We start from the raw sequence: 26,831 nt of genomic DNA, 5'->3' as shown, positions 1-26,831 counted from the left end.
CATATTTTTATTCTTGTGTTCATTAGAAAAGCAATGCATGCGGGGCGCCTGGGTGGCGCAGTCGGTTAAGCGTCCGACTTCAGCCAGGTCACGATCTCGCGGTCCGTGAGTTCGAGCCCCGCGTCAGGCTCTGGGCTGATGGCTCGGAGCCTGGAGCCTGTTTCCGATTCTGTGTCTCCCTCTCTCTCTGCCCCTCCCCCGTTCATGCTCTGTCTCTCTCTCTGTCCCAAAAATAAAAAATAATAAAAAAAAAAAAAAAAAAAAAAAGAAAAGCAATGCATGCTTGTTGGAAATTAGATTTCTTTTAATGACAAAGATATCTATGTACTGACATGAAAAATCTCCACGATACAGGAAGTACAGAACAATAAAGATAGTATGTTACCTTTTGGTAAGGGGATGGAGGATAAGAATCTATCAGTTTTTGCTTATAACTGCATTTTTAAACACAATGAAAGTATAATCAAGAAACTAATAAAAATGATGACCTCTAAGGGTAGGGAGGGGGAGGATGGAATGGATGAACACTAGGGTGGTTATGAGACTTCTTCATACCATGTTGACTTCTCAACTACCTAGATTACTTATGCAGAAAACCAGGTAACGGAGAAGCAGGAAAGCCCCAGAGGAAACATCCTGTGGTGGAGGTATCATTAGTACTCCCTGAAAACTGGTCTATAATTTCATGTTTACAGGGAGATTGGTCCCATATTAGCAAAAGAGTAAGTTCACATCTGACAATTCCCAAAGCATGTAAGGGATGCTGAGAACAGGGCTGTTCCCGTAAGGCAGCTGCTTTGGGCCCAGCATGTAGCAGCCTAAAAGCACTGGATGACTCTCCTGCTTATCCTAAAGCTCAGCTCTGCTCTTGACATTTCCTGGAGATCCCATTCTTCTTCCTAAACACATCCCTGATCTCTACCAACTCCAGGTCTCCATGGTGAAGGAATAACCAAACAAGAACAAGAGTTGTCTGCCTAAGTGTAGCCCCTTCATCACGATCTGGACTTCCTGGTCTTACACAACTCCATCTTTGTTGTACAACTGGAGGGATTTCCCATCATCTGCCTGCCACACATATCCTCCATCCTCATCATCAGTCTCTAAGTGGTTCCTAGCTCCACAGACTCCAGAGAACTTCTTCAAAATATCCTTCAAAGATACCTAACGAGACCTGGCCAGAAGATGGCAAGAAAAAATTTTGTAAAAACAAGTGCCCCTGAATTAGAGCCTCTAAAATGTCAGGAATCAATAGAAAATGTCATATTGCCTGCTAACTTATCTTGTATGATCTCCATAAAAAGAAGGATAATACCTACTCTGAAAGATACACAATTGAAATCTGCAGATAATGCTGGATGGTACCTTGGGTTTAAAAGATATAGTTTCAGTCTATGCAAGTCAAGAATAGTAATACAGGCACACACTAAAGTTTGAATAGCTAGAAAGAGGTTCTAAAACTGGAATTATCTTGGGGGTAATCAGGAGTTAACAGTGATAGAAAAGGGTTGACAGTAAAAACTTTTCTGTACCAGCAAATTCTATCCAAGACAGACCAGGGGAATTCCCTGAGGGAAATTTATCCAGTATACTATCTCTGGGAAGTTAGGAGTATATTATCAGCGGGGAGTTCCATTATATGCTTGAAGGAGCTATTCAGCAGAGACAGAGACAGGATTGGGAATATTTTTATCATGGAGTTATAAATATGTATAGAATGAACTGTCAAGCTGGTAAAAAACAATTTTTTATTTAAGCCTTCTAAAAGGAAGGCTATGATTTCATGAAGTTATCAGACTAAAAAAAAAAAAAAAAAAAAAACAACAACAACAACAAAAAACATGCTCCAGCATCTATGCCCTCCAAAAACCACCAGTGTTGCTCCTATAAAGATACTAGCTGCAAGAGGATAAGATCCTTTTGTAAAAGGCAAGTTACAGCTTCCTGTCTTTTACGGATCAGTCCTCCAAATGTATTTCCTGACAGATAGAGGGCAGCATAACACACAGTTTGTATTTGAAAATCACAGAGGCTGTCTCTCTCTAACGTGACTGCATCACTCGCAGACGTAACAATGACACAACTAAAACAGAAGAGATCCATGTGCCATCTGGTGGCGAAAAGGAGAAAGAGCACTCTTCAGATATATCAAATTCCTCTAGTTTAGAAGGAATTAAAGTTTAATTATCTTTATCTGATGACACCCTCCCTTAAATCTCCACCAGTAAGTCTTCCGTGGAAAGTAAACCGACAGTCTTCATGAAACCTTTCACAGTTTTACACTAGTTTAGTTCCATACCCCCAAACACTAATTGAAAGCAAGCAGCAATTTCTAATGCCTGATCTCAGTGCAGGGAAAATGAATGAAACTCAAAACAAAACAACAGAAGAATTTTTTAGCAATCAGTCAAAACAAAAGAGTTTGAGATGACAACACCAAAGACAACTTATGCAAGCAAAAAGAAAGGGAAAAAAACCAGAATAACAAAACCCAGAAGTTTCAAGTTGAGAGTATCTTTTGGTTAATCTGTCTCATTTTATAGATGAAGAAAGAGGTATGAAGGAATATCTCTGGTGCAATCTCCTTAGTAGTCTGATTAAAACAAGGTACCACATTCCCCTATCACACACTACAATAAGTAATTCCTGATTTTTGATGGTAGGATAAATTGGTACTATCCTATACTTAGCAATATGGACACAGAAACTTTAAGAATATACTGCAGAAATGCAAATATACAGAGATAAATATAAAATTATTCTTCTTGTAGCACTGTTTATAGTATAGAAAGCTGGTAACTTCTCAGTAAGAGATCAAGTGTATAAAGTTTAGATTTATTCATGTGACAAAGTACAATTATTCACTAGAAATAATGGGAATACATCTGTATGTAATGCTATCAAGAGATGCTGAGAAATGTTCAGCAAAATGCACAACGGTATCTACCACATGGAATCCCACAGATTAGATTAAAAATATGTGTATACCCTCACATTTCTGTAATTTTACTTTTAAAAAAAATTTTTTTAATATTTTTATTTATTTTTGAAGGAGAGTGAGACACACAGAGCATGAGCAGGGGAGGAGCAGAAAGAGAGGGAGACAGAGAATTCGAAGCAGGCTCCAGGCTCTAAGCTGTCAGCACAGAGCCTGATGCAGGGCTCGAACTCACAAACTGTGAGATCAGGAGCTGAGCCAAAGTCGGACGCTCAACTGACTGAGCCACCCAGGTGCCTCTGTAATTTTATCTTTTAACGCCCCTGTCCCTTAAAGTTCCAGTTAAGATTAAGATTCTATTGGAAAATTTCCCACATTTTCCCACCTGAAAAGGATTTCACCCTTTCATTTATTAGAATAACACATACAGCTGAAAGGTATGTTAACCATGGTCACTCCAGGAAGGGAGAAGACTTTTTTTAAAAAATATTTTTAGTGTATTCTATGTATTTGCTGAAATGAAGATATCATAATAGTACAGGAAGTGGCTTCAGACAGGACCATGGTAAGAGAGAGGAAGACACAGAGAGTGGGTATAATAATGGCAGAAGTCTACAGAAGCATGTCTTCTGATGGCTTCAGTATTCTCAGTGAAGTAGGAGGACTGAGAATGAGGGAGATATTGGGTCTTTGAGAAGAGAAAAAGTGTGAAATTATCATTTAGAAGAATAGGAAGTTGAAGGTACTCGAAATGTTTAATATCCAATTGCTTGGCAGGATCAAGGGCTAAGCAACACTGCAAACTGAGCGGAGGAGACCCAGAAGAAAGAACAGCCAGTGAGGTAGGAGAAAAAGTAAGAGCATCTGCTGTCCTGAAAACTTGAAAAGTCTATCATGGAGGACCAAATGTTTGTTTTTCTCCAGCCACTTTCATCAGCACAGCTACCTGTACAGGGCAAGGAGAGACTGTGGTTTTTGCCAATCAACTATGATGAAATCAGAGAGAGGTAACAGAAGGGGAAAACATCCAAGAGAGTGATTATTATGATGATGAACCATGGAATTTTAGGTGAGGAGGAGAGTGAAGTCATCGAGGAACAGAAAGACAGTGAAAGGTGGTAGGACAAATGGACTGGAAGTCCCAGGGCGTGGCGGTCAGGATACTAGAGAGAGAAGTAAAAACATAGAACGTGGGTGGCATGAAATTAAGACTGTGGAGGGACTGCAGTTTTGGTGATGACCGTAGGAGGGAATGGATGAGGTAGAGGACAAGATCACTGCAAAAGAAGAACTCAAGGAAGTGGGAAGCCAAAATACTGGCAGGATCATGACTCTTTCATACAGAAATTGCAAAGAATTAAGGTGGAAGTGGTACTGGAGTACTGCAAAGAGTAATCAATCGCTAACCTAGCTGAGAGAGGAGTAACTTGGGATGTTAATAGATCATTGGCACTAAGAAAGGAACTGGGTGATGTAATTTGATGTCATGAGATTCAAAATTATGGGTTTTTAGCCAAGAGAAAGGTGGTATGATCTTAAAGTGGCAAAAACAACAACGAGGACATCTATACCATCTCTGGGTCCAGGTCCATTAAGATGAGATTTATGTGAAAAAAAAAACCCACCACAGGAGAAACACAAGAAGGAAAGCAGTGTTGAGGGAAAGCCAGGTTTCTATTAGACCAACAAGGTTAAGTTGATGTTATTGGAGACTTTGCTTGTATTGGACCAAGAATTCCAGAGGACACAGTGAATGGGTTTCAGGTGCTCAGGTAGGATCAGAGGAGGAGACTGAATAGGAGATACGTAGACCCTTAAGGGGATTCGAGTATGGGATGTGAGGACGACCTATAGTAATACACACCAAGATAAATAGCATAATATTAGATCCAGTGAATTCAAGGCAAATGGTGATGGAAAGGTTGAGAGGAGAGAGGAGTATGTGAAAGGGATAGTTTAGGTTGTTTTTTTTATACCCCTGATGATGGGCAGAGGACAACCCAAATGTTCAGGGCTCCTCATTACCCCAGGTGATAGGAGATTCAGGTTTTTTAGATGATGAGGAAGTGCCCTCTGATATTATGGAACTTCCCAAGTACTTTGCACTAACTCATAGACTGATCCTACTTAGAACCCAAGAAAATTAGTAATTAAAAGACAATAATCCCAACAAATATTCACTTGAATAGCACTTGGAGTCTTAATCCTATACACTTGAGAGCAGTAACGAACTGATGGAACAGACATCTTTCTGCCAAGACATTCAATGAATAGGGTGGAGCATGCTGAGCTCTTACAAAATCTTGTTTCTAGGGGTTAAAGTTGCAGAAACTGTAAAGATTCACTTGGACATTTCCTGATAAAAATCCAACTGAAAGAGTGCCCCCTAGTGGACAGAAGAGGATCACAGGGAAAAGGAAAGACCCTTTGACCTCTGGGGAAAGAAGGTATTGCTTCCCCACCACTGGCTACCCTTGAAGCCTGAACTAAACAAGTTCTGGGAGAGCAAGAGAGGATTGTTGCCAACAGTTCTGACCTGTGGGACAACAGCACAAACACTGGGATCTTGATGCACACAGTCAAATCCTAATGAAAATACTGTTACTGTGTATGAAATTTGCAGCTCTTGGTCAAGATCTTACTTTTAGGCAGAGTTCTTTCTAAATTACTGCTGATAACCACTTGGAGAGCTGTTCTGATGATGCCCAAAGTTGCCACAGGCCCCTCATACTTTTTAACAGGGAGAGGGTTTAACCTACATATTGTCTGTCCAATGCACACCACTAATGGAGGTTAGCTTGTGGATCTTAAAAGCCCAGAACATTTTTGGATGGAAGGAATAAACCTAAAATGGAAAATGTCATTGTTACTTAGCACATCAGTTATCACTTCTTACACCATTCCAAGGACAGTATTTTTCATGGGATCAAGTCATTAACAAAAGAGAGTAAGAGTTACAAGGAAAGCTGAATGAAAAACTACTTATCTCATACATACAAATAATGACCTGAGGTCACCACAGTGATGAAAATGCTCCTTAGGAAAAGATGAAAAAAATTAAAATTTAACTAATGAACGTGTTCCCAAGGAATTCAAAAGGCAGAGTCAAGAAAGAGACCATGATAAAAGACTCCTTGCTGATCACCATAAGAAGAGTGAGAAAGTAAAAAGGGCTAGAAGTTTTTATAGCACTGCCTATCAAATCTGAATTCATAATATTCCCTGGCAAGGAATAAATCAACTGAGGAAATTTGTGATTTATAGAAAATCAAGAGTTCAGAAACAAGAGACTAATCTTTAAGAGAGAAAAATGATCAAGAGAACTTGTAGTATACATTTGAGGACTGGCTCCTCTCTCTGGGCTCTTACTTAAAAACGCCCACATCTTCCTGAACCGTAATGAAGAAGTGGCTGGAGACCTCTGACTAAGGAGGGAGATGTAAAGAGTGAGGTAGGCGTTTTCTTTAAGGTTTGTTCCTGGAGTAGGTATACAAGAGGCTTTAGGGATAAGTAAAATAAAAGGGGGATACAGCTATGTCTAACAAGTAACGGAGACTTGTGTTTAGCAAATGAGAAAGGAAATAATGCAATATTATGAACACCTACTGTCCAAATAACTTCCTCATCAAGCCTGGCAACTACTAGGCTGAAATCATCTAAGCAGAACTTTTATTGTAATAGAGAAGCAGGTCTTAGTTCTCCAACTGGATTCATTGCTACAAGTGAATATACTATAATCAAAACATGTCTCTTCTTCTTCAACCCTAAATATCCAGTATTTCACCTACTTTCCCTAATCTGTTATTTCTTTTTTGTACTAAGAGTCACTGCCAATTCAAGGACTGAAGTGAAGTGCCTGAATGAATGAAGTAGTTGCAAAACTACTTCTTTCATCTTTTGTCTGGAGCTAAGCTTCTGGAAACATTTAGGGGAGGGATATACACTTCTGGAATGCAGAGGGCCAGAGCAAGGACTTTGGAATCAGACACTCAAGAGTGCGAATCCTGGCTTTGGCACTTACTATATAGACTTGTAAAAGTTATTCAAGTTAGGTCTCTAATTCTTTATCTGAAAGACAGAATATTTACAGAGTGCTAATGAGTATTTATCTATTGTTTAATTACATCATCAATATTAAGACTATGAAACTGAAACTGGTTACCTACCTGACAAAAAGGATTAAGGATGAAGATATTCTGAATTTTACATGGACATGTTTAAAACATCAGAAACAAAAGAAACCTTGCTTTTATAATCAGGAGACCTGGGCCCTTAGAGGCCTACCTCTGAAGCTGTTAAAGCCTGAATTTCCTTACCTGACATAAACTTTAACTAAGATCCTCAAAGTCTTTTTTTACTCAAGTGTTTTTTTTCAGGTACGTTGTGATCAAGGGGCTACTTCGGAACAATATGCATGGAGTTTGCCAACCTGAAGCACCAAGAGAAGGAAGTTCAAAACTGCATCAGGAAAGCCAAGGGCAAATTAGCCCTGATCACAGTGGGAGTTATACATGGGATGGGGTCCCTATGCAGTACTTCTGCCTGCTACCTGAGACCCCCTGCAGCAATGGCATTAAATCAACTATTCTGTTCCCAAGAGACATGTTAAATAAGTCCCAATATTCAAATACCTCTTGTATCACCAGAGATTTACAGACTAACTCAAAGGGGAAAAAAGCAGGCAAACAGAGAAGAAAAAAATAAATATCAGACATTAAAGTCAGTAAAACATTAAAAATCCAAAGAAAAAATTATTTTTAAAATGGGGAGGCATTTCTTTTTTGGGGGGAAATTAATGAAAACATAGATGTACCATGGGCAACAAGCAGCAGGAATGTCCTGGTGCATCTGAGTGCTATAAGTAACTTAGAGTTGGGTAAACAGTAAGTACTTAGGATTATATTTGACAGAGAAAATAAAACCTCCCCCAGGAATTTCTTTAAATTATTAAGATTTAGAATGTCTGGAAAACTCATGATTTTGTAGTTTTCAGAACACACCCTCAAGTGTTTCCTAATGAAAAGACAGGGACATTAAGACAGTGTGCCAATTTAATAGCTGCAAATGGTTAACTGAAACTAAAGATATTTAAAGACTAGCTAGATGGGTGCCTGTCAATCAGTTAGGTGTCTGACTCTTGATTTCGGCTCACGTCATGATGTCAAGGTCGTGAGATTGAGTCCCGTGTCCGACTCTGTGCTGGGCATGGAGCCTGAGTAAGATTCTCTCTCTCTCTGCCTCTCCCCTGCTTGTGCACTCAGCAATCTACTAGTGAGGATTATTACTACACAAAAATCAATAGTCCATTAAACCAAACTAAAGAAAATTTAAAAAAGAACCAAGGCTGGTAGAAAGTTAGAAACTTAAATGAAAAGAATGTCATTTCTAGGGCAGAACCTGAGAACTGAAGGATCATTAAAAAGTTTGGTTACAGTGCTGAAAATGACAAAAGATAAAGTCTGGCTTGGGTATTTTTAACACACCATCTATCAATTCACAGGGGGAATAAAATGCCAAGGAAAACCATAAACTGCAGAAAATCCCACTCTCATCAACAGTAATATGAGTGTACAGAAGTAGGATGTGACCAAGGCAGGAGGAAAGGGGTCCAGCCAGTATGCATGCACAGTGGCACTCAGAGCACAGCTACAAGAAAGCAACTTAGGCCAGAGCCAACAAAGGGCTAGATTCTGTGACCTTACAAATCAGGAAATCATTTGATTTTGAGTTTCTCTGTCAACTAGTCTTTGGTGATATACTAGAGTAGGGTAAGTTGTCATTGTCATGGTATTTTTCACTAAGAGGGTGGAAGTAATCCACTGTGCTGGGCTTTAGTTCAGAAGATGACAGCTCTTCTGGAATACAAGGCCACTTTGCCCTGAGTGACAGGGCAACATGTCAAGTCTGAGCACAGCAATCTCACACTCTCAGATACATGCACATATCTAGGGACCACCAAAGACACCTAGCAATGTTAGGCTCCTTATAAGAAAGCGCAGCTTGGTCCCCTCATATCACTTAAGGAATAAAATAAAGGGGCAGAAGGAGGGCAGAGAGAAGATGGGGAAATGCTCAAAAGTTGCACTTAGTTTCCATCACTAGGGTCATAATATACCCCTAAGTAAATAAAAAAGCTTTAAGATGGAAATACAAAATTAGTGGGCTATAATTGTCATTAAATTCAAATACTGTATTCTTCAGGGGAAATAACTACAACTGCCCCATCATAAGGCAGCACAAAACCACAAAAATTAGGAAGTGAAGAAAGAAGAGGGCAAAAAGATCAGTTCTTCTAGAACAAAGGGGAAGATACAAAGGTGAAGAAGCAAGAATTTATACCAAAAAAAAAACATGGACCAGAAGACAAGATCCCTAGATCTGGTCATTTAACCTTGGGCAAGGTACCTACTCACTCCAAACATGCTACAGAATGGAGATAATACACATCCTGCTTATCTCTTAAGGCTTCTTTGCAGATCCAAGAAGTAACACATGTTAAAGCAGTTAGAAGACTACAAAACACAACAGAAATGTAAGGTAACAGTATTAGTACTTCAGGTGTGGCAGCTTGGACTTAAAATAACTTTCTACCCTGTCAGTTAACATCACAGGTACTGAGCCTTCTGGACTATTAATAAAAAAAAAAGAAAAAAAACTGCAGTAGAGATATCAATCCCCGATCTCTCAGTCTTCTAAAGAGAAATCGCTTTACATCTGCTTCATCTCGCTCTAATGTTCAAGATACTCAATTAAAAGGCTCTTCTGTATTCTTACCTTTTGAAGCTGGAGGGAAAATGGCCAGGAAAACACCAAATATTGAAAAGAAATGGAAGGGAAAAAAAAAAAAAAGAATCACACATGGTTTTGTTACTATAGACAGTCACTCAATCACCTAAGCTATTCAAAACTCCACCCAACCCTTACTGAGTGTAGGTCTAGGATGGCACCTGAAACACAGTGCCAGAATCCGTTCAAGGGTGTTACTAACAGGGGCCTAGAATGAGCTTCTTGTCACCTTAATCTCATATCCCCAACAAGTTATACTGATATAAAATACCCATATACAAAACAAACTGGGGGGAAAAATACCAAAATGCAACAGTTTTCTTTCTCAACCTCAGCATCCCCAGAAAACAAAAATATCTTAATTCCTTCCTAACAGGAAAAACCACCTCTCTTCAACCCTCACCCAGGGACAGGAAAAGAATGGAAAACCCACTTAAAGGACACTCCAAGTCCTATCCTGGCCCTGGGCATGAAAGAGGAAAGTACTCACTCTTGGTCTGGGCAGAAAAGGTAAGAGTAAGTTTGGCGAAAAGTTCATTGTTCTCAAAACGGTCCTCCTTCACTTTTGTCCAGAAGCAGTCCTGGGACAGGTCCTCAACAACAAACTGTGGATAAAGGCAGAGTGTTGAGTTATTAAGCTGAGCTCTGTACTTTCCAACCTGGAAAATGGATTAAGATGCAGAAGACGTGGGTAGTGGTTCTCAGCAAAATAGACTAATCCAAGACACAGAGGAGCTGCACTCTTCATGGTAGGATCAGGAGACAGTGCTTCCAGTTTGTTTTTTGGTGATTATTCAAGAACTAGATTCAGTTATGCTACTTATCTTCCTCCTAACCTCAAGTCCTCTAGTTTTAGAAGTATTGAGGATTTCACATCTTCCCTTGCTCTACATTATATTTTTCCCAAAAATTTAGCTATTAACTATGACAAACGGAAAAAAACAATTTAACTATGACAAATTAGTTTATGAGTTTATTAGTTTATTTTGTATCACTAAGCTCTTTTAACTTGGTTTCTTTAAGCAGAAGGCTAATGCAGAAATCACAGGGGCCTCAAATGCACAGTGGAGGAAATACTGTGCCATGCAAACATGTCCTCTGTAACTCACTGATGGCAGAGAGAGGTATCAGGATGTATCCAAAAGCCACAATTTTCCAGATCAGCACTACTGTCAGCAGCTCGCAAACTGGTGAAATGACTATTACCAAACTGTTACCGTGGCACTCATGACCTCAGAAAAAAGACCAAAAGCATTAAAGATATGTTTAGGGTTTGTAGCAGAGAATAGGGCTCCAAGAACTCTCCGAAGTGATGTCTGCCATACAGAAGACGCCTAACATGTGCTGAATAAGCAGAAGCGTGAATGGAACCTGAAGGCAGATGTTAGTTGTAAGAAAGGGAAGACCACCTGGGCACAAAGTAGGAAAGTGAAGTGGTTTCTTAACATCTACTAATGAAAAAAATGGACAGAAATTCTCACCTTGGACCAGTTTGGCCTTCGGAGCTGCACTTCTGGCTTATAAAGCTTCTTTGGGGTTAATCCAAATGGCAGAACTGGGGCTGCAGGAACTCCAAATCCAAAAGGGGGAGGTGGAGGCATACCCATTCCAGGTGGAGGTGGAGGGATTCCAGGACCTCCAGGAAATGGAGGGGGTGGAGGGATTCCAGGACCACCAGGAAGAGGGGGAGGAGGAGGGGGCATTCCTACTCCTCCAGGTAAGGGAGGAGGGGGTGGGGGGATGCCAGCACCCCCAGGCAAAGGAGGGGGTGGGGGGATACCAGTGCCCCCAGGCAAAGGAGGAGGTATAGGGATACTAGCGCTCCCAGGCAAAGGAGGGGGTGGGGGGATGCCAGCACCCCCAGGCAAAGGAGGGGGTACAGGGATGCCAGCACTCCCAGGCAAAGGAGGGGGTGGGGGGATGCCTGCACCCCCAGGCAAAGGAGGGGGTGGGGGGATATCAACAGTACTTCCAGGCAAAGGAGGGGGTGGGGGGATACAAACACCCCCAGGCAAAGGAGGGGGAGGTGGTGGAGGAGGAATGGTACCACCTCCAGGAAGAGGAGCTGGTGGGGGTATGCTAACCACCCCCGGTAAAGGAGGGGCTGGGGGTGGAGTAACAGGGCCAGAGTCACCAGGTAAAGGAGGGGTGGGGGAGACAGAAGCACTGCTAGGAAGGGCTACAGCAGTAACGGCAGCGGAGAGAGAAGCCATTTCTTTCTTGGCATCTTCCAGTTCCTTAGAAAGCTTGGCAACCTAGAGGAACAACAACAATGGAAGTACTCCTCCCTTCACTCAGGGACTACTGGGGTTGGAAGGGACCTACAAAATTACTTAATCCAAAGTTCTCATTTTTACACACACCACACTGAAAGTAATCAGACAGACTCCTCAAGTCATACCTAAAGTCACAGATATTTAGGGACCCAAACTAGAATTCAGGTCTTCATGTTCTTAGTTTAGCATGCTTTGCATTAAAAAGGCAACTTCAACCTTTATGTTAAATTCTCCCTTTAATTAGAAAATACAAAGTTCAAGCAAGTCAAATATTCTAGTGATAAAACCATGTAAGTGATCAACTTATCAGATACCATATTTAAGTATTTGTAACTGCAGGGGTGCCTGGGTGGCTCAGTCACTTAATGCATCTGACTTCAGCTCAGGTCATGATCTCACAGTTCCCGAGTTCGAGCCCTGCGTCGGGCTCTGTGCTGACAGCTCAGAGCCTGGAGCCTGCTTTGGATTCTGTGTCTCCCTCTCCCTCTGCCTCTTCCCCGCCAGCGCAGGTGCACACTCCTTCTCTCTCAAAAATAAACATTAAAAAAATACTTATAACTGCAAAGAGAGTATGGGGATAAATCTGTCCAGAAATAGCTAAAATAAGAGAAAATTAGCAAATACGTGAAGAGGTAATTTGGATTTTACTCCTGAATGTCTCAGAAGACCATTAGTTTTAATTCTGGGTAGTACTGTGACTCCTTTTATTCTCTACGTTGTCTGTATTTTCCAAATTTTCTATCTTATGTATTACCTCAAAATAAAACAAAAAACAGTAAATGATTTTTAAAACATGCACCATCTAACTAGATTACCTATTAGTAGCTGAACCCTCCCGAGGAATAAGGTGTCTGACTCCTGCTGCAGACAGGCCTATCATGAGGCTGCTGATGGCTTAGAGGTCACTCTGCCTCCCCCGCTCAGGCATTACCTCCCCTGTGAGTTGAGACACCTCTGCTTCCAAGTCCTGTTTCTTTGTGGCTATCTGCTGCTTTTCAGAATCCAAGGCATCCTTTTCTCCCTGAAGATCCTGGAGCTTCTGCTCAAAGTCACTTTCCATCTTTTTCATTTCTACCTGTAGCTCATGTCGTGCTGTTAACTCTGAGTCCAGCTAAAGGAGAAAGGAATTAGGCTCTTTGTAAGCTCTCCATTCCAGCAAGAAGCACAGCGTTATTCCCCAAAATTCACTATTTTGTCCCAATGCTTTTAGAGAGCTCACTTTCCCAGGGAATGCCTGGGAAAAAAGACCACCATGATTTTGACCTTAAAATCAAGGTTAAAGAAGGGGGAAACCAGGGATCATTTCCACAGTCTATCTAATTTGGGGAATTACAAAAACAAACAAAAACAACCTAAGACAAATACTGTATGATTTCACTTACGTGTGGAATAAAAAAAAACAAAAAAAACCAAAAAAAACAAACAAACAGATCAACAAACAAAAAAAGCAGAAACAAACCCATAAATACAGAGAACAAACAGGTGTTTGCCAGATGCAAAGGGGGTGGGGAGTAGGCAAAATGGATGACGGCAATTGGGAGGTACAGGCTTCCAGTTATGGAATGAATAAGCCACAAGGACGAAAGGCACAGAAGAGAGGATATGGTCAATAGCATTGTAATAGTGTTGCATAATGACAGATGGTAGCTACACTTTGTGGTGAGCACAGCATAATGTATAGAGTTGCTGAATCACTATGTTGCACCCCTAAAATTAACCTAACATTGTGTGTCAACTATACTTCAGTTAAAAACCAAGCAATCAAATAAACCTAAGATTTTAAAGAAATTTAACACTGTTAAGACATTTCACCAGAGCAGCTATGGTGGACAATCCCAGCAGCCTCTAGGAGCAAACCCCCAACAACCGCAATAGGAGTCCGTAACAACTAAAGAGGAAAAAAAGAATTCACACACATATTCCTGTTGTTCTAGGAATAAGAGGCCTGAGATGCCAGCAAAACTGCAAGAGCTGTCACTGTTATTCATGAGAGCCATCTGTCTCTTCCTGTCCTACCCAGGGGATCAAGAACTGTGTACCACCAATTCCTCTGGATCACATCCATGTTAGTTTCTCCAGTGACTAATCTATACCAGAAAGGTTTCTCCCAGGAACCGCTACTGTGTGCTGAATGTTTGCTAAGTATCACAGGTGACAGTTTCACATGTCCGAAAAAACATAATCCTTAAAAAGGGAAAAAAAGACGCCAATTTTTTTGATCTCTCATACATGCCTTTTTTTCCAACTCTGTAGCTTTGGCTTCAGATTTCTCCACCTTTGTTTTATCAATCATTTGATCTGAAAAGAAATAGAAGAATCAGTAAAGTTCCCAATTCTCTTGTCTTTCCCTCTCACTACCTAAATCCTTCAATATAATGGCAGTCTTCTGTCCATTTTCTCACTTTTGTTATACTTCTTACTGTTCTGCACTAAACAAAGAAATGAAACTTTCTATTGAGCTCAACACAGAATTTCTGGGTGCCTGTGATGTGGTAAGGCCGCCACACTGGGCAGCATGGAGAGTGCCTACAAGTGGTATTTATGAACTTCTGAGACCAGGAGTCAGATGACAGCTGAACTCCCTTCAAAAGGTGGGGCGATGTGTGAGTAGCGGTACATTCTTAGTTTCACATAGAAATAAACTAAAGGTCTGTATATTCCTAACACAGATGTTGATGATCACCTAAGGACACAAATGGAAATACCTGGAGACTAGGAATTTATCTTCCATGAAACTTTCATTGGAGAAAGACACAAAATGAAAGGTAGAAACAATGTTTTAAGGAGGCAGATAGAAGAATATGCTTACCAATCAACCCCTCAATATCAATCTGGAGGTGCCGGCACTTGAAGTCAGGATCAGCCCCATTCTTGTGCAGAACTATCTGAGAAATACATTCTTCAATCAGCTTATAGTACTGCGGTCTATGGAAGAAATAGAACAAGGTTATCAAAGGAAAACCAAAATACAATTCTCAGAAGCAATCAGGATCAGGAAAAGTTAACTGCTTTGATAAATGAGGGACCTGAGGATAACTATTCCAGAGAAGACCTTTTCGTAAAACTAACAGAAGTATGTTGCCAGGCTAGGCAACTCCCTCTTCTACAGCAGCTACTCCATCTACTTCAGATAATCAAAACTTGTTGCCATCTGCTTCCTAATGCCAATAATTTCCCATCTCAAAATTCAGGCTTGATCCTTTCCGTGATAGACAGCACTACTGCTTACTCTCTACTTCTAGGCAACCTGAAAGAACCTTAAGTGGGCTCCTCCCTTTGCTACCATCTTTATACCCCCCACCTCCCATTTCCAAAATGGGAAGGACACTTTACGGTATGCACTCTGACCTCTTCCATACAGCCGCCCTTCAGTCCGATTAAAAGGACAACTGACAACTCTTTATATATCTGACTGAAAATTAAATGTAACCTTTGTCTTTTCTTTTTCCTTTTACAGTCTTTGAATTTAAGGATTTTTCTCTCTCTACTTCGGCTCAAATTTAATACTTCTCACAGGTATACCATCTTACCTAGCCTCATAGTCATTTCGGACCAAGAGTAGGTGCTGCAGGATGGACAGGAAGTGTGGCTCTGCCTTTGAATCCTTTACTGTGTTTAGGAGAATCTGGAAAACTTCACTGAAGTCAGTGGAAAAGGGGAAGAGGCTAAGGAAAGCATATATTTAGAAACTGTTTGACAGGTCGATTGCCCAACTCTGGGGAAAAGTCCCAAGATGCCACTTCTTTTCTAACAGCCATTTCCCCTGTAAACATTACCCAAAACTTTAAGCTCCATAAACTTCCGAAGGCCAAGGGACCAGTGAGTTGGGTGGTACTATACACAGAGACAGAGGATTCCCAGTACTTGGCTTGAAGATCAAACAGTAGACAGAAATGAAATGATCACTACCCACAAGTCACGTGTGTCAAATAGTGATACATAGCCAGACTACTCCCTCTGTCAGTCTCAGGGACACCCACAAGAAAGCAAATGACAAGCCTACTCCCGACTTGTGAATGTTCACCAAAAACCAGCTCTACACCTTCATAAACCAAGCTCTTATATTCTAGGAAGTCTATACACGTTTTGATGGCTACTTCCATGCTGAGCAACCCTCAGATCACCTTTCCTAATTTCTTTGGCCCATGCTGAGGTAAATAAAGCCCACAGCAATCAAAAGACACCTGCCTCACCTACTGAGAAGACACACAGGCTGATACCCTGTTCAGAGTCATTACCCCACACCATTTCATGCAGGGATCTATAATGAATGTCTCATATGTCTTGAACCCAGTCCATAAAAGGATATTCCATCTCCATTCGAATGTCATCTAGCCGTCCCTTCAGGTCATAGGAATCCTCTTCCCCTTGCTCATCAAACACATTTAGTTGCACTCTCATATCATCATTTTCAATCTCTCGAAGATCCTGTCAATGATCAAAGTACAAGTCAGGGAACCCAGAAGCATCCTATGCCAGCCAGAAACCGAAGCCTTTCAACCTGGTTCTTAAATTGAGAGCGAAAGTGACCCCAGAGATGACTGAGCTATCAAAGCAGGCAGCAGGCAGCCTGGCCTCTCTAATGAAGAGCTGCATCTCACCTGCAACACCTGATGCAGCCCCAAGCGCATCAGTTCACTTCGGATGTGAACTCGGAAGTCAAGTTCTTCAGCTGGTGTGATGAGAGCATTGATCAGCTGTAGACATCCCACCTAAAATAAGCAAATTCAGCACTTATGTCATTGTAATCTGCTAGAGATCAAGATTCCGTTCTCTTTACATGAGTGCCGAGGACCCCAGATGTCACGCAGAAGATGCAGTACAAAACCACAAGAACAACTTTCTGCTGGCGCCATTTAGATCTGATTTGGGCCCAGGTCTGGGTCGCTCAGAAGTCTAAATGATTCCAAGGATTTGATGGTATACTCTGTACTAGGCCTTGGCTTTCCTAGCATTTAAAGAGATAGCATGCCCTTTCACCAGCTCATAGTAAGGACTGCTGCTTTCTCTCTGCCTTCTTAGAGAGCAAATCCTGAATGATAAAATAAATATATACAGACTCACCTCATTTCACTGAACTTCACTTTACTGCACTGCTCTATATATAGTGCATTTTTAACAAACTGAAGGTCTGTGGCAATTCTGTGTTAAGCAGGTATATCAGTGCTAATTTTCCAACAGCATTTGCTCACTTCTTGTCTCTGTGTCATGTTTTGGTAACTCTCAGACTATTTCAAAGTTTTTCATTATTATTTTATTTGTTATGGTGATCTGTGATCAGGGATTATGACTCTCTGAAAGCTCATATAATAGTGAGCATTTTTTAGCAATACTGTTCTTGTAGACATAATGCTACTGCACACTTAATACACTACAGTACAGAGCAAACATAGCTTGTATATGCATGCATTAGGAAACCAAACAATTCATTTACCTCACTTTATTGACCTATTTGTTTTATTGTAGTGTTCTGGAACCAAACCTGCAGTTCCCCTGAGGGATGCCTATACCTGGGAACCATTCCATGTGTTCTACTAAAACATCAAATGAACTTAAGTCCTTCCATTTTGAATTCTATTATTGGGCACAGTTCAGAGGATATACTTGCCTTGAGCGCAATGGAGGTCCCACTTTTTAATCCATCCAACAATGGCTGGAAGCGTTCTACCTCATCCATCTCAGCTCTTTCTGTCATTGCCTCCAAAACCCTTTCATTCCTGCCCAAGAAAAAGGAAAGGGAGAGAAATGTCCAGGTGCCCTGACACACACAAGCACAATAGGTAGATTATACAGTGGCACAAATCAGTTAGGAAAAGAACATTACCAACACCCAGGTTTTCAATATAATTCTCCTTATCACCTAGGTCAGGAGCCAGAATCTGCTGAAAGCTAAGAACCATCTCCTTAGAAAAATGTATTCTCTAAAACCCATTCCTAGACTCCTATCTATGGATACCAAATTAAGACACCTGTTCTATGGAGTATCAACTGGTACCACTTTTGGAGGGGTATTTAATAGTACTGGTTTTTAATGAATTTAACATTTGGCTTACTTCTAGAAACTTATCGAACATAAATGCATAAATGTGAAAGAATATATGTACAAGGATGTTCATTATGGCATCATTTGTAATAGTAAAACTTAACACCTAGAGCAGAGGCCAGAATGTGCTAAGAAAAAAAAAATGTCACCTAAAAAGTCTAGCAATGGGGTAACTGTTAAATAAATTGTGGGATATACATCCTATAGAATTCTAAATAGCCACCTAAGATAATAAGGTAGATCTATAAATACCCACAGAGAAAAAAATGTCCAAGATCAACTGTTATATTAAAAAAAAAAAAAAAAAAAAGGTAAAAAGAAATGAATGGTATGATTTTGTTTGTATTAAACCAAACTGTTCCACAAAAATAAAAATCTATCCTAGGCATGTGATTTGTTTTACAGAAAAGTTACATCTTTCCTTCGTTCTAAGATAGCATCTTTTGGAGCAGCAGAAGGTATCTCATAATTAAGCAAAGACAATATATTTGTCTATGCTAGAAAAAAAATCAATGAGATTGCACCAAGCCATTAACACTGGCTACCCCTGCAGAATAGATTTACTAGAGGCATAAGGCTGTTAAATTTTACTTTATATGTTTCCATATCGTTTGAGTTTAAAAAATAATGTGTTACTTTTGAATTAAAAAAACAAAAAAGTAAAAGCAAGCTTTGTCCTATAAATGTCCTACAGACATTAATGGAGACCTAGGAGATGCTTTGCTATCCCACTGATAACCAGAAGTACACTGATGATAGTGCCACACACCTAACAGTCTTTTTTTTTTTTTTTTTTAATCTTTATTTATTTTTGAGAGAGAGAGACAGAGTGTGAGCGGGGGAGGAACAGAGAAAGAGCGAGACACAGAATCCGAAGCAGGTTCCAGGCTCTGAGCTGTCAGCACAGAGCCCGACGTGGGTCTTGGAACTGATGAGCCATCAGATCATGACCTGAGCCCAAGTGGGATGCTTAACCGACTGAGCCACCCAGGTGCCCCTGCAGTTACAGTCTTTCTTAAACATTAAGATTCATGGTGTTGGGGTGGCTGGGTGGCTCAGTTGGTTAAGCATCCAACTCTTGACTTTGGGTCAGGTCATGATCTCATGGCTCTTGAGTTCGAGACCTACATCAGGCTCTGCACTGACACTGTGGAACCTGCTTGGGATTCTCTGCACTGACACTGTGGAACCTGCTTGGGATTCATTCATTCATTCTCTCTCTCTCTCTCTCTCTCTCTCTCTCTCTCTCTCTCTCTCTTTCTCTCTCTCTCCCCCTCCCCCACTCAATACTGTCTCTCTCTCTCTTTCAAAATAAATAAACTTATAAAAAAAGATTCACAGTGTTCACATCTTCGAAGAGATATGGTCTTACCTAGTATTTAAGACAAAGTAGACACCCACTCAATTTTCCTCTAGATTAGGGAAGATGGTAAAAAAAGAGAATGTAGGAGAAAACGCAGTCACATACATGTCCTCTGGCTGTGGTAGGATACAAAGAGCAGAAAGCAGCTTAGCTGCATCAATCATCATGTTGGGAACAGCAGGATCCATGGCTCTGACCAGCAGCAGGATTCCTTCTTCTGTTTCCAGCATGGTCTTGATTCCAAACTAGTAGGACAAGAACAGAGAAGGGAGGCTTAATGATGACAGGAAGTAACCAAGGACAAAGTCAGGGTTGTTATGGATTGAAAGGTGTTCCACCTAAATTCATATGTTGAAGTCCTAATCCCCAGTACCTCAGAATGTGACCTTACTTGGAAATAGGGTCATTGGCAGATGTAATTAGTTAAGTTACAACAAGGTCACACTAGAATAACGTGGACCCTTAATCCAGTGTGACTACTGAGACGTGGGGACACACACATGCACATGGGAAGAACATCTTGTGAACATGAAGGCAGACATCGGAGTGATGCATCTGAAAGCCACAGAATGCCAAAGATCACCAGCAAGCCACCAGAAGCCAAGCGAGAGGCATGGAACACACTCTCCCTCACAGCCCTCGCAGAAGGACCCAATCCTGCCAACACCTTGATCTTGGATTTAGAGCCTCCAAGAACTGTGAGACAATAAATTTCTTGTTAAATACAGTTTAGTCCAGTTTATAATACTCTGTAGAGCAGCCCTAGCAAACTAACACAGGGGTAGAACTTTTCCGAGCTAAAGAGATAAGCATAGCAAAATAATTTTATACTAAATCAAACACAATTCTAGGTCTTCAAGAACAAAAGTCTTTAATTCTTGTATTTTTTTTTAATGCCCCCTCCCATCCAATGGAGTAAATTAATTATAAAAAAATTAAACAATGAGGGGGCACCTGGGTGGCTCAGTTGGTTAAGCATCCAACCTCGGCTCAGGTCATGATCTCATGGTTCATGGGTTCGAGCCCTGTGTTGGACTCTGTGCTGACAGCTCAGAGCCTGGAGTTTCCTCCAGATTCTGGGTCTCCCTCTCTCTCTCTACCCCTCCCCTGGCTCATGCTTTGTCTCTATCAAAAATAAACATAAAAAATTTTATTAAAAATTTAAAAAATTTTAAATATTTTAAAAATTAAATGATGAGCAAGATATATCTGCACTCAAAAGCAAACAACTGTGAGATCCCTGAGTTTAAATACTAAACAGACAGGGGTACCCAGATGACTCAGTCGATTAAGCATCCAGCTCTTGGTTTCAGCTCAGCTCATGCATGGTCTCACATTTTGTGAGCTCGAGCCCTGCATCAGGCTCTGCACCGACACTGTGGAGCCTGCTTAGGATTCTCTCTCTTCCTCTCTCTCTGCCCTTCCCCCGCTCTGTCTCTCAAAATAAACAAACTTCTAAAAAAAAATTAAATACTAAACAAAGAAAAAAAAGAAAGATTCTACGGTAGAAACAGTCTGGAAAACAAATAACCAGAGAATAAAATAAACCTTCCAAAAACAAACACAGGTCAGGAAATTCAATTAGCAAAACAAAGTATAAAAAGAGGAAGGAAAGCAAACCTACCTTCTGAAACAGACATCAGAACTGGAGAAAAAAAGGTCCATAGAAACATACTTAGGTGACAATCAAAAAGTTGTAACACTAAAAGGGAACACTACAAGTCTTGAACCTCCTATTCCTAAGTCCTTTTTTGGAGTTTGCCAACAGAAAAGAAAGAACAGGGATCATGATGGGGGTTGGAATGAGAATAGGAAAAATCTCACCTTGTTGTTCATAAAAGCTTTCAGGCAACGAATGATCTCATGCTTGTTACGGCTATCGTAGCCTCTGTGTGTAGGAGACATAATCAGTGAATTCCCTTTATTCTATACTCCTCTGCCACTTGACTTTTCAATCTTGCAAACAAGGGTCTTCAAAACATCCCCAATTAGTAGCCGAGTAAATTCTAGTACATACCACTTTGCCCTGAAACACTGGCAAAAACAGGTAGCTGAAGAGGCATTGCCACCATAAGACCTTTGGTTAATCCTGCAATCCAAGAACTTTATACTACATTAAAATCTCCTCTTTAACCCCCTCTAGGCTTCTAAGTGCTTAACTCCATCAAGATAACATCCCATCTATTACTGCTTGCCTCACTACTTCAAAGGTTTCAAGCTTGTACATTCAGGAGGTATAGGCCTGGTGTTTTGTCTTGGAAAGATCCCAGGAAATAGAAAAGTCACGGTGGGTCAGACTGGCTTCAAGGTAGCCTAAGACAGTCCAAGGTATCCCCCAAACTATCCCAACCTTGAAGACTATCATAAACCCAGTCTCAAATGCATCAAGTGTATTCTAAGACTTTCAGGTCCCAGCCAGACCAGGTCCCAGGACAGCTATGGATGAACTCCAACCCCACTTCCAGATAGGGTAAGTTATGCTACGAGACCCACAATCTTATGTGTTATCCACCATGTTCCTCTTCCGTTTCCTGCATCTGTAATCATCCCTCAGCCTCTAGTTTGCCCTAGGTAAACCTTGTTCTCAACTAACAGCATATTCTCCTGGTCCACAACTTCTCATTTTATTGCCATTTTCTCCTTTAGAGCATACAGACAAGTTCCCCACTACCCTCCACTGGGAAGATGTCAAAACTTGGAAGTCCTCACCCAGCAGTCTCCTCTTTCTCATCATGGAGTCGTTTAAGGATGTCCAATAAAGAGGTCAGACCCTCAGCACCAAATGTTTGCACCCAGCTGTAAGGAATAGACAGAGACAATGCAATATCAATTATCGGTAACTGCCCAAATTCTACCTGGCAACTCTTTACTCCCAATCCAGAATTCTCAGACATCCTGACTCCACCAGTAAACCCTAACTTTGGGCTCTTATTCTTGTTACCACTTCATAATCCTCACCTGACAGGGTTGTTGTTGAGGGAGACACGAAGGGACTCTAGGCAGCTGAGCAGATGCATATCCCGCAAGCCTGACCTCAATTCTTGAATGTACATCATAGCAGACCTAGAACTCTCCTTCTGGCTCATGCCCTAGATGGAGCATATGGAGAGATTAATCAACACTGGACCCAATCAGCAAATGGACTAGAATCAGTCATTACATTACGAATATCAAGGCAGACACACATCATAATTACTACCAAACTCTGTGGGACTCATAATTTCCCATCCCATTCCCCATAGACTTCGTGAAGATTGAATCAGGCAAAAAGTATATTAAGAATGGTAACTCAAATGAGAGTAAAACATGAATAGACTTATACGACAGAATAAAAGAAGACTGATGTAGACACACAATGTTCTAAGGAACTGGTAAAACAAACAGGTCCAAGATGAGGGCAGGGTCTCCCACGTCATGGGTATCTGCCCTAGGACTCACAGCCTTAGAGGTGTGCAAGTATTGGGACACCATCTCTCTCTTGATGATAATATCCTTCTCCCTCAAAGGTTGCTGTTTCTCCTCGTTAAGGTTCATATCCAGCTAGTAGAGGAAGGGGGAAAAAAGGAAAAAACAAAACTGCATCAAGTTCCTTACAATTTTTCAGTGTTTAATATTTAGTATATTTAGTGAGAAGTTAAATTAAATAGTTACTGAATAAATAAGTTTTCCTGATCCCTTGAGGTTTAAGCTATCACCAGACAATGAAAATTCCTCAGGGATAAATGTTAATGGTTAACATTTTAGCATAGATTCCTACAAACACTTTTATACTCTTAATGTTTTTCCTAACAAAAATGGGTTTTTAAAATAGATGAAAAAATTTGTTTTATTATTTAAAGAAAAGCACACATACTGGTTTTGTACTTGGAATGGATCTTAAAAATTTCCTCTGGATGACTGGCATCATCCAAACACCCACAAGATGTGCACCACTCTCAGGCATAAACACCCAATACCCCTGGTTAATTCAGTCCCTGTACAAACTTCTTTCCCATGAAGAAAGAACTAGAAAAGTCTGATAAAGCCCCTCAACAGATATAACTTGGGTGTATTATTGAAGAAAAGGCACTGCTTGAGCCTTTGTATAGCCATGTGTCTGAGCTCAGTACCTTGATGAGCACAGTTTAACCCAACAAGTCTGAAAAAGTATCTGAAATGGGGAAAGGGTAGGGGTAAAATGGATACTTTCCATTTCTTCTCTTCTACTCTCCATTTCTCTCTCTTCTCTCTCGCTGTGTGTGTGTGAGAGAGAGACAGAGAGAGAGAGAGAAAGAGAGAAAGAGAGAAAGAGAGAAAGAGAGAAAGAGAGAAAGAAAGAGAGAAAGAGAGAATGAAACACTGCCTCAAAATAGTAATACTAATGTGATGTTTTTCTGACCCAATTCCTGGTGCTTTTTTTCTCCTTTTACAGATAAACTGAACACAGAAATTGCAACGTACGTGGCCTTCCGGTTGAATCAGACCCCAAAACACAGTATATTTTGCTTGGCTAGCTCAACATTTTAAATTTGGAAGACTTCATATAAAAATACAGATTTCTAGCATCACAAGATGCAGTCATCAAATTTCAGATTGTGGGTAACTCTAGAAGTCAAATGATTTCTTCCACAAATTTTTTGTAGTAATAGCAAGGATAAAACAGAGGGACGAAACCTGTAATAAAATAAAACTTAAAACAACATTCATACAATGGACCTAACTTGGAACTGTGATTTGAGCAAACAAATGGTTTTCAAAAAAATGATCTAATGGTGAAATTTGAAAGCTGGTTATGATAGTTGATGCTATGAAAGAACTACTGTCTCCAAAAATTGAAGATTTCTGGCTTCCTTAGAAAATACAAGTATCTGGCACTACTGGCATTTCCAACTGGAGTGCTACAGAGCCTACTGCCACTGAATCACGGATGGCCTTCCTAACAGGCCGAAAGTCCTTCTGCATCCGACTACAGTCCTCACTCCTTTTCATCATCTGCTATCTGGTCTAACTTATTCCTGCCAACTCCCTGGCCCCCAAAGACATGTAAATTGGCAGTCCAAACCCAAGAGATTGTGTTAGGCTCATACAGCACTTGGATTAAGAGACAAACTAAAAGCTTTTACTGAAAAAAGAATAATAGTGCTGGCTGAGTGTTTACTATATACCAGGCCCTGTGTTAAGAATTTTAAGACCATGCTCTCAATTAAATGAGGTCTGCCGCTAGTCTCTATTTGAATCTGAAATCCTATATCCAGGCAATATACAGGTCTTATGAAACCTTAGAAACAAGTACTCAAAACTTTTCAAGACTGAGCGCTAGTGGACATTCACTGAGTGTCCTCTTCAGTGTTCCTCACTGAGGACAGGAAATTAAGTCACATCCTTGTGTACTTCATTACTCAACTGGCTTCAACCATAATCTTTAAAGGTCTTCTAGTAATTGTAGCATCAGATTTCTCTTTCCAGATTCACCACTAAATAGAAGACGTTCAGCAAATTATGCCTTTCCATTACTCAGTCTCTTCTATAAGATTCTTTGTGAAACTTTACCCACCCTGGCTAACCCAAAGGTAGTCTCCACACTACCCCATGAGTTGGTGCACTCACCTTATGTCTTTGTGGCTAACACAATGCTGGGCAGGACATTAAGGAGGTGGTCACTAATCAGATATCTCCAAGCCTAACTCATCAATTCCAATCTTACGGATGGGTGCTTATAAATTTAGTCCCTTTGTTAATAGGACTGCTAATAAGAACCTCTCTGTTGGGGTGCCTGGGTGGCTCAGTTCAGGTCATGATTGTGCAGTCTGTGAGTCCAAGCCCCACGCTGGGCTCTGTGCTGACACCTCACAGCATGGAGCCTGCTTTGGATTCTGTGGCTCCCTCTCTCTCTGCCCTCTCTCTCTGCTCCCTCCCCTAATCACGCTTGGTCTCTCTCTCCCTCTCTCTCAAAAATAAACAAACATTTGAAAAAAAACTAAGGGGTGCCTGGGTGGCTCAGTTGGTTAAGTGTCTGACTTTGGCTCAGGTCATGATCTTGCAGTTCGTGAGTTTGAGCCCCATGTCAGGCTCTGTGCTGACACCTCACAGCCTGGAGCCTGCTTCGGATTCTGTCCGTCCCCCTCCCCCCGGCCCCCCCCCCCCCCATCTGCACTCTGTCGCTCTCTGTCAAAAATAAACATTAAAAAAAAAAGTTCTCTGTCAAGCCTGGACCTTTTGTAATTAAGGGCTAATTAAGTGAGTAGGGGGTGCCTGGGTAGCTCAGTTAAGTGTCGGACTCTTGATTTCAGCTCAGGTCATGATCTTGCAGTTGTGGGATCAAGCCTGTGCTGTCAGCACAGAGCCTACTTGGGATTGTTTCTCAGGTTCCCTCTCTGCCCCTCCCTCTCCATCTCCCACGCTCTCTCAAAATAAACAAATACTTCGGGTAAAAAAGGGGCTCATTAAGGGAGATCATGCCCAAAAGAGTACCAACCATGCCCACAAATGCATTTTCAGAAAAAAAGCAATGTTTTGGGGTGGGAAACTTACCAGCATCTGTTCGAAGAGTACTAGAACTTGCTCATCTGAAACATCTTGCAATGACTGTGCTGTGGGATCATCCCCATATGCTGCAGAAGAATTTCTATGAGCAGAATTGGGCTTTTCCTTCTCCTTTTTAATTCTCATGCTGGTAAATCTCTCCAGCTGAGAAAAAGAAAAAAGTATTAACAGTTATACATTTTCATTTACACAACAATCCACACATCAAGTAGCCAAACTCTAGCTTCTTATATGTGCAAGGTTCCTCTGGTTTGTGGGCACTTCGAGGGTCTTCTGACATGGCAGTACCTGGGCGGCTCAGTCGGTTAAGTGTCCAACTCTTGGCTTCGGCTCAGGTCATGATCTCAAGCCCCATGTTGTGCTCTGCGCTGAAAGTGCAGAGCCTGCTTGGAATTCTCTCTCTCTCTCTCTCTCTCTCTCTCTCTCTCTCTCTCTCTCCCCCTCTCCCTCTCCCTCTCCCCCTCCCTCTCCCCCTCCCTCCCTCCCTCGGCCTTCCCCTGCTCATTCTCTCTCTCTCCCTCTCTGTCTCTTAAAATAAACTTTAAAAAATATCTTCTGACATGAAAACAAGAACTCTGACATCTAATTTAGTATACTGACTCTGTACTCTCACTTTCATCCAAAGATAAGAGATCTGAAGTATTAAGATTTGAAACCTCTCTAAAATGAGAAAACTTTGTTCTTGAGCTCTCTGACCATTTCTAAGCCCTCTAGCAGCACTGAACTGACAGAAAAGAATATAGTGTACTTTAGGGATATATAAGCCACCTCTCTGTCAACCAAAGATTCATGAACCATTCCCCAAAACTCAAGTACAGATGCTCAAATCAAAGAGCCACCAATAAGCTGCAATTTGTTCGCTCCACCTGTTTGAAAATAAAAGTTAAGTATCTGCAAGCACTG

At 41.0% G+C, this 26,831-nt stretch overlaps 1 protein-coding gene across 3 annotated transcripts in view; it reads right to left on the bottom strand.

The window, feature by feature from the left end:
- Positions 1-26,831, bottom strand: part of DIAPH1 (diaphanous related formin 1) — a 103,416-nt gene that overhangs the window by 49,926 nt on the left and 26,659 nt on the right. For all 3 annotated transcript variants that reach the window (XM_078450168.2, XM_060635890.3, XM_060635888.3), the window contains 15 exons: positions 25,917-26,072; positions 22,845-22,946; positions 22,365-22,495; positions 22,116-22,202; positions 21,231-21,294; positions 19,512-19,651; positions 17,609-17,717; positions 16,602-16,712; positions 16,310-16,428; positions 15,531-15,647; positions 14,810-14,925; positions 14,234-14,298; positions 12,932-13,111; positions 11,206-11,979; positions 10,215-10,329 (listed from right to left, as the gene is read on the bottom strand). In XM_078450168.2, the coding sequence (XP_078306294.1) occupies positions 10,215-10,329; positions 11,206-11,979; positions 12,932-13,111; positions 14,234-14,298; positions 14,810-14,925; positions 15,531-15,647; positions 16,310-16,428; positions 16,602-16,712; positions 17,609-17,717; positions 19,512-19,651; positions 21,231-21,294; positions 22,116-22,202; positions 22,365-22,495; positions 22,845-22,946; positions 25,917-26,072 (2,386 nt within the window). The remainder of the gene's footprint in view (positions 1-10,214; positions 10,330-11,205; positions 11,980-12,931; positions 13,112-14,233; positions 14,299-14,809; positions 14,926-15,530; positions 15,648-16,309; positions 16,429-16,601; positions 16,713-17,608; positions 17,718-19,511; positions 19,652-21,230; positions 21,295-22,115; positions 22,203-22,364; positions 22,496-22,844; positions 22,947-25,916; positions 26,073-26,831) is intronic.

This window comes from Panthera onca, chromosome A1, assembly GCF_046562875.1.
Source record: "Panthera onca isolate mPanOnc1 chromosome A1, mPanOnc1 haplotype 2, whole genome shotgun sequence".
Classification (NCBI taxonomy): domain Eukaryota; kingdom Metazoa; phylum Chordata; class Mammalia; order Carnivora; family Felidae; genus Panthera; species Panthera onca.
This window is presented reverse-complemented; position numbering and strand designations above follow the sequence as displayed.